The sequence below is a fragment of the Chiloscyllium plagiosum genome, unplaced genomic scaffold, assembly GCF_037043375.1.
Source record: "Chiloscyllium plagiosum isolate Xiang-an unplaced genomic scaffold, Cpla_swu_hap1 HiC_scaffold_47, whole genome shotgun sequence".
Classification (NCBI taxonomy): Eukaryota; Metazoa; Chordata; class Chondrichthyes; order Orectolobiformes; family Hemiscylliidae; genus Chiloscyllium; species Chiloscyllium plagiosum.
In genome coordinates this window covers 17,020,381-17,038,202 of record NW_028270185.1, presented here as the reverse complement: position 1 = coordinate 17,038,202, position 17,822 = coordinate 17,020,381, and the positions used below count along the sequence as shown (strand labels likewise).

At 51.7% G+C, this 17,822-nt stretch overlaps 1 protein-coding gene across 1 annotated transcript in view; it reads left to right on the top strand.

Moving 5' to 3' along the window:
- The first annotated feature begins 2,709 nt into the window (after positions 1 to 2,709).
- Positions 2,710 to 17,822, top strand: part of rasgrp4 (RAS guanyl releasing protein 4) — a 175,744-nt gene continuing 160,631 nt past the window's right edge. Inside the window, exon 1 of the mRNA XM_087984075.1 lies at positions 2,710 to 2,884. Within this exon, the coding sequence (XP_087840201.1) occupies positions 2,862 to 2,884 (23 nt within the window). The 5' untranslated portion in view covers positions 2,710 to 2,861. The remainder of the gene's footprint in view (positions 2,885 to 17,822) is intronic.

Sequence of the window (17,822 nt, the reverse complement as noted above, 5' to 3'; positions counted from 1 at the left end):
CCCTCTCTCTCTCTCTCTCTCTCACTGCCCCTCTCTCTCTCTCTCTCTCTCACTGCCCCTCTCCCCCTCTCTCTCTCTCTTTCTTTCACTGCCCCTCTCTCGCTCTCTCTCTCTCTCACTGCCCCTCTCTCTCTCTCTCTCTCGCTGCCCCTCTCTCTCTCTCTCACTGCCCCTCTCTCTCTCTCGTTGCCCCTCTCTCTCTCTCTCCCTCTCGTTGCCCCTCTCTCTCTCTCACTGCCCCTCTCTCTCTCGTTGCCCCTCTCTCTCTCTCTCTCGTTGCCCCTCTCTCTCTCTCTCTCTCTCTCGTTGCCCCTCTCTCTCTCTTTCTCTCTCGTTGCCCCTCTCTCTCTCTCTCACTGCCCCTCTCTCCCTCTCTCTCTCTCTCGTTGCCCCTCTCTCTCTCTCTCTCTCGTTGCCCCTCTCTCTCTCTCTCTCTCTCGTTGCCCCTCTCTCTCTCTTTCTCTCTCGTTGCCCCTCTCTCTCTCTCTCACTGCCCCTCTCTCCCTCTCTCTCTCTCGCTGCCCCTCTCTGACTATTGTCTTTCCCAATCCAACCAGTTTATTTCAGAAGCTGTCTCTTCCTTTTTTTCTCTATTGTTTCCCTCTCTCCCTCTTTCTCCTGCCTTTCTCCCTCTCTCTTTCGCAGTCAATTCCTGTCCCCACCCCTCCACGCCACGTCTCTGTTGCTCCCCACCTGCACCCTCTTACCCCTCCCTGCTCTTTTACCCCGTTCCCCCTTCTCGCCACCATCCACACCCTAAATCCCCCACCCAACCATCTTCTCCCCCCTCACGTCCCACTCATAACCTCTCCCTCACCTTCCTCCTCACCCCCGCTCTGTCTCGCACTCACTCCCCTCTCTCCATCAGCCCCTCCCTCACCCCTCACCCCCGCCCTCCCTAATAGCCCTCACTTGCCCATCTTCTCTCTCACTGCTCACCCCCACCCCTCACCCCTCACCCCCGCCCTTCCCTGGGGAGCAGGGAGAGGCGGAGATCGTGTCCCAGGTTATGGTTGGTGCTCAGTGAGATGCTCCCATGTTGTCTGTGACCTGTCCCACTCTGGAACCTCAGCCTACCCTCCCAGCCAGGAAATGAGCAACTCGGCCCCTATCCCCCTCCCCACTCTCTCCCATTCACTCTCTCTCTCTCTGTCCCTCTGTGAGAATGAATTTCTGTCACTCCCACCCTCCCTTGCCCCTCTCTCTGTCTCTCTCACTCATTGTCAGTCTCTCTCTCTCTCTCTCTGTCACGCCCTCTGAACCTCCCCATCACTCTCTGTCTCTCTGTCTGTCTCTCTCTCTGTCTCTCTCGCTCTCTATCACTCCCTCTCTCTCTCCCTGTCTCTCTAACACTCTCTGTCTCTCTGTCAGTCTGTCTCTCTCTGTCTCTCTTGCTATCACTCCCTTTCTCCCCTCCTTCTCTCTCCCTGTCTCTCTAACACTCTCTGTCTCTCCCCCTCAGTCACTCCTTTCCGTCTCTCCCTGTCACTCCCTCTCTCCCCCCTCTCTCTCTCTCTCTCTGTCAGTTTCCTTGAAGCTCCCTCCCTCTCCTTAGCTCTCTCTCTCATTGTCTCTCCCCTGTACCTCTCTCCCTGTCTCTCTGTGCATCCCTCTTTCTGTCTCAATCCCCCATCTCCCTTCTCCCTCTCTCTCACTCACTCTCTCTCTGTCAGTCTCCTTGTCGTTCCCCCTCTCCCTACCCATCTCTCTCTCCCTGTCTCTCTCTCATTGTCTCTGTTAATCTCTATCACTGTTTCTCTCACTATCTCTCTCTTAATCTGTCTCTCTGTCACTCCATCTGTCCCTTAACCTCCCCTCACTGTCTTTGTCTCACACACTCGCCCTCTCTCTCTCTCCCTGTCTCTCTATCACTCCCTCTCTTCCTCACCCTTTCTTGGGGTCTCTCACTCTCTCTCTCTCACTCCCTCACTCTGTCATTCCCTCCCACCCCCACTCTCTCTCTCTGACTCACTCTCTCTCTCACTGTCTCTGTCACTCCCTCTCTCCCACCTCAACTCTCTCTCTCTCTGTGTCTCTCTCTCACTCTCTCTCTATCACCCCCTCTCTCCTTCTCCCATCTTTCTCTCTCTCTATTTGTCCCTTGTCATTCGCTCCCCTCCTCCCTATTGTCTCTCTCTCTCTCTGTCTCTCTGTCACTCCCTTTCTCCCTCCCCCCTCACTCTCTGTCCCTCTGTCTCTCTTTCTCTGTATCACTCCCCTCTCCTCCCTCCCCCCCTCTCTCACTTTCTCTCTAACACTCTCTGTCCCTCTGTCTGTCTCTCTCTCTGTGTCCCTCTGTCACCCCTTTCCCTCTCCCTCACCCTCTCTCTGTCACTCTCTCTCTGTGTCCCTCTGTCACCCCTCTCCCTTCTCCCTCTCCCTCACTCTGTCTCTCTGTCACTCCTTTCTCTCCCTCCCTTTCTAACTGTCAATACCTCTCTCGCTCGTGTTTTTCTCTCTCAGTCTATTCTCTCTCTGTGTCTCTCACTCGCTGTCACTCTCTCTCTGTCACGATCGCTTTCTCTCTCTCTCTCTCTCTCTCTGTGTGTGCTTGAGCATCGCTTTGACCAGTGGCAAGTTCCTGCCTTCAGTCAGTTCCTGAATAGAGAGAGAGAGAGAGAGAGAAAGAGAATTGCGTCAGAGACATATTACAGAAGTGGGGAGAGTTGGTGTTTTGTCAAGAGGAGTCGAGTGACACCCCCAGCCACAGCCCCCACCTCTCTCCCCCAGTCCCCAAGTCCCTCCAGCCCCCAGCCCAGGACTAACCCAGCGAAATTTAACAGCACCATGTGAAACAGCAAGCGCTGAGAGACAACTTTTGCGAATATTTCCTGCCTGTCTTCAGAAAGAAACCAGCAAAGATGAATCGCAGGGACAGTAAGAGGTGAGAGAGAGAGAGAGAGATGCATCTTATGTTTTGTTGAGCGAGTTGCTGTCGCCAGGTTTTGAGAGTTTAAAATCCAAAGTAAGGTGAATTTTCTTTTGCCTGTGAGAGACACTGACATTGTGCATGTGTGTGTGTGTGTGTCTGAGAGTGGCAGTGGGGAGGAGATAAAAATCACTCTGAATGGTATCCTTTGTGCACTGAGTCAAAAATTAACTTGAAAAGGAAGTGCTGGGGAAGACAGCAAATGTCAGGTTGGGGGAAGTTGTTCCTGGACTGGTTTTGGGTTGTTTCTCTCAGCACCCGGTACTCTGCCTGTGTCGCTCACAGCCGCTAAGCGCTCCAACTTGGCAAGCTGACTGGCACCTTGCACTCTCCCGTCCCAGTGCCCTGCCAGGGTGAGCTGATTTCCTCATCAGACCGGTTGGCACATGTTGGTTCGGCCACCCCTCTGCAGCCAGGTGGGACCTGCGGGCCTCCCCCCTCAGAGGTGGGGGCGCTACTGCTGCTGCCGTGCCCACAATCTTGGCGGTGGAGGGGGGGGGGTGGGTGGGCTACACCTTCGACCGTCGTGGTGAGGCGGGTGAGCCAATTAGACCCAGGCGGCAGCCCTTAAAGGGGCAGCGCGCCCCACTGAGAATCAGAATTCACGCAGGGTCTGGGATGGTGGCGGGAGGGGGGGTGTGTGTGAGGGGTGAGGGGTGCCACACTGCAGCACCCATGCGTCCCACCAGCATACAGAGTGGGCAGTGCGGGGTACCTTACTGGGCACAGTCGGGTACAGGTATTACCCTGAAAAGGGTGTGTGTGTGTGTGTGTGTGGCGGGGGGGTGGTTAGGGGTTGTTGGGTGAATGATTCCTGCCCCCTGGACCACCCGTGGTCAAAGGCGCCAAACAAATGTCAGCCTGAGCCCCCTCAGAAAAGGAGGGAGCTCCCGATTTACCCAGGACACAGAGTCCACAAAAGAAACAGAGAGAGAGAGAGAGAGAGAGAGAGAGTCTGTGAACAATCTTAAGCATCAGTCCTTCAGGACTGCGGTGTGGAATACCCTCTGTGCCCAACCCCTGCGGGTAAAGGGGGGGAGGGTGCCACATGGACAGCCTGGCACTGGGGGCTCCTGACTCCTCCTTCAGAGCAATTCCCAGACTCACAAATCTCACTTTCAAGAAAGCGTTTGGCACAGTTCTCAGGGCTAAAGGGTCCGGGAACAGGGGACTCAGTTGGATGATCAGCCGTGATCATATTGAATGGGGCAGCAGGCTCGAGGGGCTGAACGGCCTACTGCATTTTCGATTTCGAGTGCATTGCCCCAGGCCCCCTTCCCAACGCAAGGCAGCACCAGGATTTTCTTTTCAAATTCATTCATGGGGCAAGAGCGTCAGTGGCTAGGCGTTCAGCATCAGCCACGTTGCTGCGTGCCTGGGGTCACATGTAGGCCAGAGCAGTTTAAGGTAGCAGTTTCCTTCCTGAAAGGGGAACCCAGTGGGATATTCCTCCTCCTCCCCCCTGACAATCAATTCATGGTCATCATCAGGCCCCCAAATATTTACTCAATTCACCATCTTGCTGTGGCAGGTTTCGAACTCAGACCCTCAGAGCATTACCCCGGGTCTCTGGATTAACAGTCCAGCGACAGGACCACCAGGCCGTTACCTCTTCGCTGTGCTGAGCCATTTCAAAATTGCTACCTTTGATAGTGTCATTTCACCATCCCCTCCCTCTCCTTAACCCCCTGACCCTGACCCCCCCCCCCCCCACCCCTTTTCATATTGACTTCGTTCTCCCAGTAAAACAACTCAAGTTGGGGATCTGTACTGCAACACTGAGGATGCTGTTCATTACCTGTCACCAGTTAAATGTCCTTCCTTGGAAGGATCTGGCGATAAGCTGTCAATTTCAGTTTTGGTGCAGACAGAACCTTTTCCTCTGCTCCTCTCAGTCTCGGGTAAGGCTGCCGGGGGGAATGCTCTTGACTTATTTTGGTCTCCACACGCTCTGAACTGAGTAAAACGTCCCGACTTTAGTCACAGGAGCGACTGTGAGGCGACACTTGATGCCAGGTCAGCTCAGATCAGCTGGTTGAAAGGCTCGCTTCAATGGCACCGCAATGGCCCAGTGGTTAGCGCCAACGCCAGGGACCCGGGTTCGATTCCAGCCTCGGGCGACTGTCTGTGTGGAGTTTGCACGTTCTTCCCGTCTCTATGTGCGTTTCCTCCCACAGTCCAAAGACGTGCAGGTCAGGTGGGTCAGGCATGGGGAAAGTAAGGTTATAGGAATAGGGTGGGTCTGGGAGGGCGTTGGATCTGGGAATGTTGCTCTTCAGAGGGTCAGTGCGGATGCAATGGGCCGAATGGTCTGTTTCCAGTCTGTAGGGATTCTATGGTGCCAAGTGGAGCGTTTTAAGGAGCGGAGAGGTGTGGATTGGAAGCTGTGGAGGTATTGGCCCTGAGTCAGGTATAGGAGGCCAGAATTAGACCAGGAGAGAAGGCAGTTACCAGGCCTCTGACTGACAGAGCGAAGGTCAGGCGAACAAATCAAAAATACTCCCCAATTAAAATCAGGGACGGATGCTGAGATTCGTTTACCACGTTTCTGCTGCAGGTTGCCGCTATATTTCAGTTGTTGGGTGTGGCCCTGCCCTTCAGCGTCGTCATCAAGGGACATGTTCTTGAGAGGCAAGAACAAGGAGGGAGTGGGAAACGCTGGGGTCACTGCCTATTGTTGGGGTCACTGTCCATTTCTGTCCAGAGCAGGGGTCACTGTCCAGTGCTGGGGTTACCAGTCAGAGCTGGAATCATAGGTTGGAGCGGGGATCACAGGTCAGAGCTGGGGTCACAGTTCAGATCTGGGGTCATAGGTCAGAGCTGGGGTTTCTGGTCAGAGCTGGGGTCACAGGTCGGAGCTGGGGTCACAGGTCGGAGCTGGGCTCACAGGTCAGAGCTGGGGTTACAAGTCGGAGCTGGGGTTACAGGTCAAAGCTGGGGTTATAGGTCAGAGCTAGGGTTACTGGTCAGAGCTGGGGTCACAGGTCGAAGCTGGGGTCACAGGTCAGAGCTGGGGTTACTGGTCAGAGCTGAGGTCACAGGTCAGAGCTGGGGTCACAGGCCAGAGCTGGGTTCACTGCCCAAAGCAGGGTTACTGTCCAGTGCTAGGGTCACAGATCAGAGCTAGGGTCACAGATCAGAGCTGGGGTCACAGGTCAGAGCTGGGGTTTTAGGTGGAGAGCTATGTGGTGGTAGGGGCGGGCACGAAACCAGCTCAATTTAGTTCCCTCAATTGTCCCTGGACCTGCAGTGTATTGACCAACTGCTGCCCTGGTGAAGCTCAGTGTACAGGAAGTGGAGGTTGGTTTGGAACACGCTGTGTGGCTCAATCACCCCGCCACAACTCGTTGTACCAAGTCACAACCATTTCAAAGGAGAGAGAAACTTGCATTTATATAGCGCCTCTTACAAACCCAGATGCACCAAAGCTGTACTTCCTGGAGTGCATTTACTGTGGTAATGTAAGAAATGCACCAACCAATTTACACACAGCTCGTTCCCACAGACAGCAAGGTGACAACAACCAGAAAAGCTGGGAAAACTATTGGCCAGGCCTCCTGTCATGGGGGAATGGAATCTTCCTTACTCTTCTACTGGTCTCTGAAATTGTCCAATGGCATCATTTGTCAAGAATCTGGTGCTGGAAAGGCATCCGAGGAGCAGGAAAATCGACGTTTCGGGCGTAAGCCCTTCATCAGGAATCAGGAACAAGGACTTATGCCCGAAATATCGACTCTCCTGCTCCTCTGATGCTGCCTGACCTGCTGTGCTTTTCCAACATCACACTCTCGACTCTGATCTCCAGCATCTGCAGTCCTCACTTTCTCCCAGTAGCATCATCTGTCAATCTGAGCCAGTAGGGCAGAGCATCACAGCTCAGCTGACGTGTGTCACCTTCGACAGTGTAGCCAGCCCTCAGGGTTGTAGACAAGGCACCGTTTTGATTTTCGCCAGAAAATTCCGGAGTGATATCAGTTAGCTACAACATGCACCCGGTGACCTGCAGATCTTGGGAAAACAAACCAGGGGACCTCAGAATGACAATAATACAATGACAGTAAAAGTAGGGAGTGTCCCAGTACTGAGTGTGTGTACGTGTGTGTGTGCACGCACGTGTGTGGAGTGTGCGTGTGTGTGAGAGAGTGTGAGTGTGTTTGTCTGCATTTGTGTGTTCTCTGTGTCTGTATGCGTGTGCGTGTGTGAGAGTGTGTGTATGTTTGTGTGTGAGAATGTGTGTGCGTTGTGTGTGTCTGTGTCTGTATGTGTGTGCGTGTGTTTGTGGGTTGTGCATGTACGTGTGCGTGTATGTGCGTGTCTGTCTGTATCTGTGTGCATGTGAGAGATAGTGTATATGTGTGTGTATGAGAGGGAGAAAGAGAGAGGTTTGATTTTCCCAACACCAAATGTATGTGTGTGTCTATGTCTGTATGTGCGTGTCTGTGTATGAGAGAGAGAGAGAGGTCTGATTTTCCCAGCACCAAATATGTATGTATGTCTATGTGTGTGTGTGCGTGTGTGTGCATATGTGCGCGTGTGTGTGTGCGTGTGTGTGTCTGTGTATCTGTGTGTGTTTTTGTGTGTCTGTGTATGTGTGTGTGCGTGTGTGCGCGTGTGTGTGTCTGTGTCTATGTATCTATGTGTGTGTCTGTGTGTGTATATGTGTTTGTGTGTGTCTGTGTGTGTGTCTGTGTCTGTGTATCTGTGTGTGTGTGCGTGTGTGTGTGTGCGTGTGTGTGTGTGCGTGTGTGTGTGATTGTGTATCTGTGTGTGTTTTTGTGTGTCTGTGTATGTGTGTGTGTGCGTGTGCGTGTGTGCGCACGTGTGTGTGTGTGTCTGTGTCTATGTATCTATGTGTGTGTTTGTGTGTCTGTGTGTGTATATGTGTTTGTGTGTGTCTGTGTGTGTGTCTGTGTCTGTGTATCTGTGTGTGTGTGCGTGTGTGTGCATGTGTGCGTGTGTGTGTGTGTTCGTGTGCGCATGTGTGTGTGTGCGTGTGTACATTTTGTTTTACAAGACTCAGCATCCCAGGAGTGTACCTGTTGTATTCGTAAAGAAACTGATCTATGTGTATATATATCCATGGTGCGACATTTTGCTATTTCACTACATTTTAAACAGATGCAATGCTAAAACAGATTATAAAAATCCAGCCTGAATCAGAGGAAAAACTGGGTAGATCACACAGAAACAAAATAATCCACGCAACCTCAGTGTACAGACAGCTCCAGGCCGTGAGAGGGACTGGGGAGCCGGCAGAGGCATCGATGAAGATTCAACTAAAATACAGATTGTCGTTCAGTTGCCAAAAACACTTGTGAAAGGTCAGCTCCCTCCATTTGTGGGCAGGGTGGAAAGGTTTCAATTTTGTCGAATAGCAGGGAGCTGAGTCAGGAAGGCATTTTTTAAAGAAAAAAGACAAAATTCTAGAAAGGTTTAGCGCACAGTCCAACCCGTGTCAAATGGTCAGATTTGCCAATACGGAATTCAGAGAGGGGGGGGGGGGTGAGTCTGTTGATAATTTCTTAGCAAGATTTTCAAAAGAAATGGAACAGGAAAATGTTGCTGGATTCGTTTATTTGGGTATTTTACATGGTCTGAAACACAGGCCGCCACATATATTGTCATACTGCAGGGTAGGTGCCAAACACCAATCTAACTATCTACCAGACCAACAATGAACTGCGAGAGAGCGAGAGACTTGATGAGGATCCAGAATTTTGAGATGACGCTGTGACTGTGGGACCAAGGAGGCATTTCACTTGTTGTAAATCGGTGAATCCTACTAATGGATTGTCCGAGTGTCTTATTCCGTTGGATGGATTTAATGAGGTTATGCGTTTCAACAGCCAATGTTAAATGCATTTAAAGTTAAAATTCTATTGGATGCACTTTGGACACTTAGTTGCAGCCCTCTTGCAAAATGTGATCCCTAACATCCTTCAGCCTAATCTGAGGACGTGTTTTCACCTGCGCTGTGTCCCCAGTTTCCCTCTGACCACCGTGCTGTCTGCTGCCTCACCCCTAACCTCTGGCACCCTAACCTCCCTAACCTACTCTGCATCTATCTTGTTCTAAGCCTTTTTGTCACTGATCCTAATGTTTAATCAACGTGACTTAATTCGAGTCAGAGAGATGTACGGCACAGAAACAGACCCTTCGGTCCAACTCGTCCATGCCGACCAGATGTGCTAAATTAATCGAGTCTCATTTCGAACATAGAATGTAGAACAGGTTTTCCCACCTACAATGTTGTGCCAAACGTGATGCCAAATTAAACTAATCCCTCCTGCCTGCCCTTAGTCCACAACCTTCTATCTCATATATTTTTTGTGTGCTTGTCTAAAAGTCCCTAAATGCCTCTGTCATATCTGCCAGCACTTGGCCCATATCCCTCTAAACCCTTCCTATTCATAAACCCATCCAGATGCCCTTTAAATGCTGTAATTGTACCAGCCTCCACCACTTCCCCTGGCAGCTCATTCCATACATGCACCCCACCGTCTGTGCTAAACAATTGCCCCTTCGGACCCTTTTAAGTCTTTCCCCTCTCACCTTAAACCCATGTCCTCGAGTTTTGGACTCCCCTACTCTGGGGGGAAAGACGATTCGTGGGATACTGGCGTCGCAGGCAAGGCTTGTTGCTCCTTCTGAATTGCCCTCGAGTCACGTGGTTCCCTCAGAGGGCAGTTAAGAATCAGCCACATCCTTGTGGGTCTGGAGTCACATGGAGGCGAGACCAAGTAAAGATGGCAAATTTCTTCCCGGATTAATCGAGGTCCCATTGATTAGTGGAGCAGACGCGAGAAGCCAAGTGTTTGTATCCAAAGTCTTAAGGGCATTAATGAATCGACTGTTGCATTTTTGCCAAGAACATCAGGCTAGCTTTTAATTTCAGATTTTTGTCATCTGTCATGGTGGGATTCGAACTGCCGTTCCCCTAGACATTACTCTGTGAACTCCAGATAGCTAGTCCAGCGATGTGACCACAAGGCCACTGCCTCCTGTGGCTGTTAAAATGTGTCTGACAAGCAAGCTCTGATACATTGTGTTGAGGGTGCTATATGAATGCAGGTGGTCCTTGTTGGCGCTGGCTTCCAGATAGCGTTCAGAGAGCAGACCACAGCCTTCTGGAGTTGGATTACTCAAGAATTGGTTTCAAACTGCAGCAAAGACTGTGAATCACACTCTCACTTTCACTTCCGTGTTCGGCCTTGCAGCTCCAGTAACTGCAAAGTCAAACCATTTGAGAGCACCTCTGCTCAGAATGGTTGCAGAGGGATGTAATCCCAGAGCAACTGACCCTTCTAGACTTCAAATTTAAATTCTATTTGTCAGACAGGTGAACAGGAATCAGCACGAAAGCAAGAAATAGTGTTTGGGGAGCACTGGCTAAGTCAAGTCAGAGTCCCTCCAGTGTGGAAACAGGCCGTTTGGCCCAAGGAGTCCACCCTGACCCTCCGAAGAGTATCCCCCCACCCAGACCCATTCCCTAGCCCTATTACTCTACATGTACCCCTGACTAAAGCACCTAACCCACACATCCCTGAACACTATGGGCAACTTAGCATAGTCAATCCATCCTAACCTGCACATCCCTGGACAATTTAGCATGGTCAATCCATCCTAACATGCACATCCCTGGACAATTTAGCATGGTCAATCCATCCTAACATGCACATCCCTGGACAATTTAGCATGGTCAATCCATCCTAACCTGCACATCCCTGGACAATTTAGCATGGTCAATCCATCCTAACATGCACATCCCTGGACAATTTCCCATGGCCAATCCACCCTAACCTGCACATCCCTGGACAACTTAGCATGGTCAATCCACCCTAACCTGCACATCCCTGGACAATTTAGCATGGTCAATCCATCCTAACATGCACATCCCTAGACAATTTCCCATGGCCAATCCACCCTAACCTGCACATCCCTGGACAACTTAGCATGGTCAATCCACCCTAACCTGCACATCCCTGGACAATTTAGCATGGTCAATCCATCCTAACCTGCACATCCCTGGACAATTTAGCACGGGCAATCCACCCTAACCTGCACATCCCTGGACAATTTAGCATGGCCAATCCACCCTAACCTGCACATCCCTGGACAACTTAGCATGGGCAATCCACCCTAACCTGCACATCCCTGGACAATTTAGCATGGCCAATCCACCCTAACCTGCACATCCCTGGACAATTTAGCATGGGCAATCCACCCTAACCTACACATCTTTGGACTGTGGGAGCCCCGTGGCTGAACACTTTAACTCCCCCTCCCACTCCGCCAAGGACATGCAGGTCCTTGGCCTCCTCCATTGCCAGACCCTGGCCACATGACACCTGGAGGAAGAGCGCCTCATCTTCCACCTAGGAACTCTCCAACCACACAGGATGAATGTAGATTTCTCCACCTTCCTCATTTCCCCTCCCCCCACCTTATCTCAGTCCCAACCCCCGCATTCAGCACCGCCTTCTTGACCTGCAATCTTCTTCCTGACCTCTCCGCCCCCCCCCAACCCCCTCTCTGGCCTATCACCCTCACCTTGACCTCCTTCCACCTATCGTATTCCCAACGCCCCTCCCCCAAGTCCCTCCTCCCTACCTTTTATCTTAGCCTGCTTGGCACACCCTCCTCATTCCTGAAGTAGGGCTTATGCCCGAAACGTCGATTCTCCTGCTCCTCGGACGCTGCCTGGCCTGCTGCGCTTTTCCAGCACCGCACTTTTCAACTGTGGGAGGGAACCGGAGCACCCGGAGGAAACCCACACAGACACGGGGAGAACGTGCAAACTCTACCCAGACAGTCACCCAAGGCTCGAATCGAACCCGGGCCCCTGGCGCATCGAGGAGCCAGTGATAACCACTAAGCCATTGTGATGAGCGAGGGAGGGGATGCAAGATTATTGGCATATGCAGGACTGCAGAGCTGAGATTAAAATCAGATCAATCATGATCCTATTGACTGGTGGGATAGACTGGGGTGGGGGGGGTGGAGCTGAGTGGCCCACTCTTTGCTCCTTGATTTGTCTGTTCAATCCCGGGCCACTGGAAGAAGGAAGTGTTGCTGGCCGCAAGGATTCAACATCAAATGAGTTTGTGGAGAGTCACAGTTCAGTCCCTCCCTTGGTGCCAGCTCCTCACCTGGGTGAATGAGTGTCTGCTCACCACCCACCGCATCTAGGGCAACTGCGGACTGGCAACAAATGCTAACCCAGCCGGCGTTGCCCGGATCCCAATAACGAATGATCAAAAACGTTTTGCACAAGTGCGGCCACAAGATGGCTGACACAGAAAATGGATGAATGCGTCCCGTCCCCCCCCCCCCCGCCCCACCCCCACACAGCAGCAAAGGAACTTGCCAAGATTAGCCCTGCGGTACCACCTGCCTCTCACCTTAGCCCCGTGTGGGCATCGAGGTGTACCTACTGTTGACACAGGGTTATCCGAAATGCCAACAACTCTATCACCGTGACTGCAGGTGAAGGTAGGCCTGATTTTGTCTGGCACCCCCCCCCCCCCCCCATGCCCCACGGGGATTTGATCCTCCAGCCGGAATGGTGGAAGCAGGTGGGCCGGAATGTCACCAGAAGGTTGCCACTGGGAAAAGCGGGAATTAGGGGCAGGATTCCACAACGGCCCAGTTGGTCAGCAGCTCTCCGTGTCGGACTGAAGGTCAGTCTGACAGGCCCGCTCCATCGGGCCTGGCCTCGTCAGAGTTCTGAAGAATCTCACTGAAACGTCAAGGGTACCGAAAGCTTGTCTGAGAGGCTTCCGCTGCTGGTCAGGAAACCTAAAGCATAGGCAGACAGTCTAAGGGAGTGGTTGCTTACTACTGGAATGAAGAGATGCTTAATCATCATGCGATTCCTTGAAATTCTCTATCCGACCTACGGACACTCCAGTGTCATTTTATATTCAAGGCCGAATCAGAAAGGCTTCTGATCTCCCACCAAATGAAGGCATATGGGGGGGTGTATGGAACTAAAGTTGTGGTAAACGTTGGACCGGGGTTGTCATGAGTGGGGGCAACCGACTCAAGGATCTCCTAGTTTTTTGTGTTTGTGTAGCGCCGAGCCTTGACCGTGCCGGATACCTCGTGCAGGAATAGGCTATTCAGGCTCTCGGGCCTGTTCCACCATTCACTAAGATCAGGGCCGATCGTCACCGAAACACACAAAATAGGAGCAGGAGGAGGCCATTCGGCCCTTCGAGCCTGCTCTGCCACTCACTGTGATCCTCTATCTCAATGCTTCCTTCTGGCCTCCTCCCCATATCCCCATATTCTCAACATGCCTCAATCTCTTTCTTGAAAGGGAAATCCCAAAGTTTTGGTCTCAGCTCCACCATCCTATCCCTTGTATTAGTTGATCAAAGTTTAGACCAGCCCTACGTTGAAAGTCATAGAAACCCTACAGTGTGGAGGCAGGCCATTTGACCCATCAAGTCTGTGGTGACCCTCTGAAGAGCATCCCACCCACCCTAATCCTGTATTTCCCATGGCTATCCCACCCAACCTGCACATCCCTGGACACTATGGGCAGTTTAGCCTGACCAACCCACCCCAACCTGCACATCTTTGGACTGTGGGAGGAAACCGGAGCACCCGGAGGAAACCCACGCAGACACGGGGAGAATGTGTAATCTCCACACAGACAGTCGCCCGAGGCTGGGATCGAACCCAGGTCCCTGGCGCAGTGAGCCACCGAGCTACCCCAATCGAAGCAGAAAATGCTGGAAAAACTCTGGCAACATCCGCGGAGAGAGAGAAATGGAGTTAACATCCATCGTCTAACGTTCAGAGTTCCGACTGGGCCCGCAACGTTCACTCTGTTTCTCCTGTCGCGGTCTGCTGAGCATCTGCAGCAATTAGTGATTGGATTTCCGAAATCCCGGAATCCCGCTTTCGTTTCAGCCTTGAATATAATTCCACTGAAACTCTGAGGGAGTGAATTCCGTGGAGTAATGACCCACCGAGAGGACGAAATACTTCCTCGGCTCCGTATTAAACGGGAAAGCCCTCATTTTTAAACAGCGCTCCCTGATTTCTTGTCTCTCCAATGAAGGAAGTCAACTCTCTGCTTCGACCCTGTTACATCTTCTCAGGGTCGTATACAATCTCTGGCTCCACACCACTGTTTTGCTGAGACATCACAGGCCATATAAATCGGGCGGCACGGTGGCACAGTGGTTAGCACTGCTGCCTCACAGCGCCAGAGACCCGGGTTCAATTCCCGCCTCAGGCGATTGACTGTGTGGAGTTTGCACGTTCTCCCCGTGTCTGCGTGGGTTTCCTCCGGGTGCTCCGGTTTCCTCTCACTGTCCAAAGATGTGCAGGTCAGGTGAATTGGCCATGCGAAATTGCCCGTAGTGTTAGGTAAGGGGTAAATGTATGGGTATGGGTGGGTTGCGTTTCGGCGGGTCGGTGTGGACTTGTTGGGCCGAAGGGCCTGTTTCCACACTGTAAGTAATCTAATCTAATCTAAAATATGAATGTACAATGTAAATATTTAGCAAACATGCTCGTGCTAGAATTGAATACTCGTTATTGCTGGCCCCAATCGAATGATAATTCTTTGAATGAGTCTAAAATTCAGCATTCAACCCACAGTCCCACATCATGCGGTGAGACATGACTCAATTACAATCGTTTGCCAAAGTTTTCAGCAACTCAGAAGCAAAACAGTAATTGGAAACAAAAAATCTATTTTTGTCTGTTGGCAAATATTTCTGTGGGATGTGTACGTACAGAAGGCAGTCCCACTGGTCCCATCGAGAATGCATAGGGGTATGAGCTGCAGCATTCTCTCTGTAATGCTTCCAAAGCCACCGGCCTTCCCAGCCGCCCGGAGCCGGTCGCGGCGCACCACCAGCGGAGGAAATGTGCCCGGCGCCAGCCGTGCCCGCGCGGGGAGCGGTCCCAGCAGAGGAGACCCCCAACGCCACCGGCCGGAGCCGCCGAGTCGAATCCTCTGGGCGGACTGCGCGGACCACACCCGTTTACCTCTTCACCGGTTTCACGCCCCCTTGAACTCTCTCTTCAAAGTTCTTTCCAACTTTCCCTTACGGTACTTGTTCACTATCGGTCTCGTGCCAGTATCTGGCCTTAGATGGAGTTTACCACCCGCTTTGGGCTGCATTCGCAAGCCACCCGACTCCTAGAGGACACGATCTCGACGATCAGCCATGATCATATTGAATGGTGGTGCAGGCTCGAAGGGCAGAATGGCCTACTCCTGCACCCATTGTCTATTGTCTGTAATGATTCCTTTTTTAAATAAAAAAGGTGTATATTTCCAGTGAAAGTTTATGCAGATAAAGATGAGGTCTGTCCATCCTGGTAAGGGTGATAGAGTCATAGAGCTGTGCAGCATGGAAACAGACACAACTCATCCAGGCTGACCAGATATCTTAAATTAATCCAGTACCATTTGCCAGCACCCGGCCCATATCCCTCCAAACCCTTCCTATTCATATACCCATCCAAATGCCTCTTAAATGTTGCAATTGTACCAGCCTCCACCACTTCCTCTGACAGCTCATTCCATACACATACCCCCCTCTGTGTGAAAGGGTTGCCCCTTAGGTCCCTTTTATATCTTTCCTCTCTCACCCTAAACCTATGCTCTCCACTACCCCAGGGAAAAGATTTTGTCTATTTAGCCGTGGGGTGGCACGGTGGCTCGATGGTTGGCACTGCTGCCTCACGGTGCCAGGGACACGGTTCAATTCCTGCCTCGGGTGACTGTCTGCGTGGGTTTCCTCCCACAGTCCAAAGATGTGCAGGTTAGGGTGGATTGGCCGTGCTAAATTGCCCAGAGTGTTAGGCTCATCAATTAGGGGAATGGATCTGGGTGGGTTGCTCTTCAGAGAGTCGGTGTGGACTGGTTGGGCTGAAGGGCCTGATTCCACACTGTCGGGATTCTAATCTAATCCTGTCCATGCCCCTCATGATTTTATAAACCTCTATGAGGTCACCCCTCAGCCTCTGACACTCCAGGGCAAAACAGCCCCAACCTATCCAGCCTCTCCCTCTAGCTCAAACCCTCCAACACCCTTGTAAATCTTTTCTGAACCCTTTCAAGTTTCACAACTTCCTTCCGATAGGAAGGAGGCCAGAATTGCACGCAATATTCCAAAAGTGGCCTAACCAACGTCCTGTACTGACTCAAAGCCCCGCGGCTGCTGAAAGGGCTGGGAACTTTGGGCTTGTGTCCATTGGTGTTTTGAAGGAGAGGTGATCTAACTGCTGTGAGGCAGCAGTGCTAACCACTGAGCATTGTAGTGACCCTCTGGCAACCGTTATGAGTGAGCAATGGAGCCTTGAGGATAGACAAAGACTCTATCTCCATCACTGTCTGGGGGATATGACTACCCATAACCCTCTGAGGGGAAAACCAAACCCCCCTCATAAAAACCGAAAGAAATGTTGATACTGTAAGTTTGAAACAATAGCAGAAGTTGCTGGAAAAGCTCAGCGGGTCTGGCAGCACCTGTGCAGAGAAATCAGAGTTAATGTTTTGGGTCCGGCGACCGATTCTGAGGAACGGTCAGTGGACCCAAAACGTTAACTCCGAGTTCTCTTCACAGATGCTGCCAGACCTGCCGAGCATAATCCTTCTTATCTCGGACTTAAATACAAGGGGTCCTTGCTTCGAAACATTACCCCCTCGGGTTCTCATCTGCCCTGCTGGAGCAACATGCTTTCACGCGTCCATCTGGACAAGCCCGTTAAGATGATAGAAACAAAAACAGAAATGGCTGGAAGAGCTCAGCAGGTCTGGCAGCATCTGTGGAGAGAAATCAGAGTTAACGCCTCAGGTCTGGTCACCCTTCCTCAGAACTCAGAACCCTTAAGGTCTGAGACATTTCTGCACTTGTCCTTCTAGATGGAAGTGGTTATGGGTTCGGATGACGCTATCTGAGGATCTTTGGTGAATTGCTGCAGAGCAGAATGTAGATGGTACACTCTGCTGCTACTGAGCGTCACTGGTGGGGGGAGAGGATGCTTGTGGATGTGATGCCAATCAAGCGGGGGCTGCTTTGTCCTGGATGGTGCCAAGCTTGAATTGAATTGGCAAGGTGGCTCGGTGGTTAGCACTGCAGCCTCACAGCACCAGGGTCCCGGGTTCGATTCCAGCCTCGGGCGACTGTCTGTGTGGAGTTTGCACGTTCTCCCCGTGTCTGTGTGGGTTTGCTCCTGCGGTCCAAAGACGCGCAGGTCAGGTTGTTTGGCCATGCTAAATTGTCCATAGCAACTAGGTGCATTCGTCAGAGGGAAATGGATCTGGGTGGGTTACCCTCCGGAGGGTCGGTGTGGACTGGTTGGGCCGGAGGCCCTGCTCCCACACCGAAGGGAATCTAATCTGAATTTATCATCACGTGTACCGAGGCACAGTGAAAAGCTTTGTTTTGCGAGCAATACAGGCAGATCACAGCGTTAAGTAGCCTAGATAAGTAAATAATAGATAAACAGCGGCAAAAACACAAACACAGCTACAGGCGAATGTTAAGAGTTTGTGAGCCCATCCTCCTTGAGTGTTGATGGAGCTGCCCCCATCCAGGGCAAGTAAGGGAGTATTCCCTCATGCTCCTGACTTGTGGATAGGCTCTGGGGATTCAGAAGGTGAGTTACTGGCCGCAGGATTCCCAGCCTCTGACCTGCTCTTGTGCGGTAACTGCATCATCAGTTCTTTGCAGCACTGTAACCAAACGTTGACATCGTATTCTCAGATCCACAATTTCCTGACTCATTATAAGAGTGTTATAACTGAGACTGAAGAGTGAGTCTCCAACGGCAGTTCCTTGTCAAATAGCCTTTCAGCACTCAACTATTGAAGGTAGCCATTAGACAGACCAATAAAAGGGCAGGCTAAATGTGGTCGCAG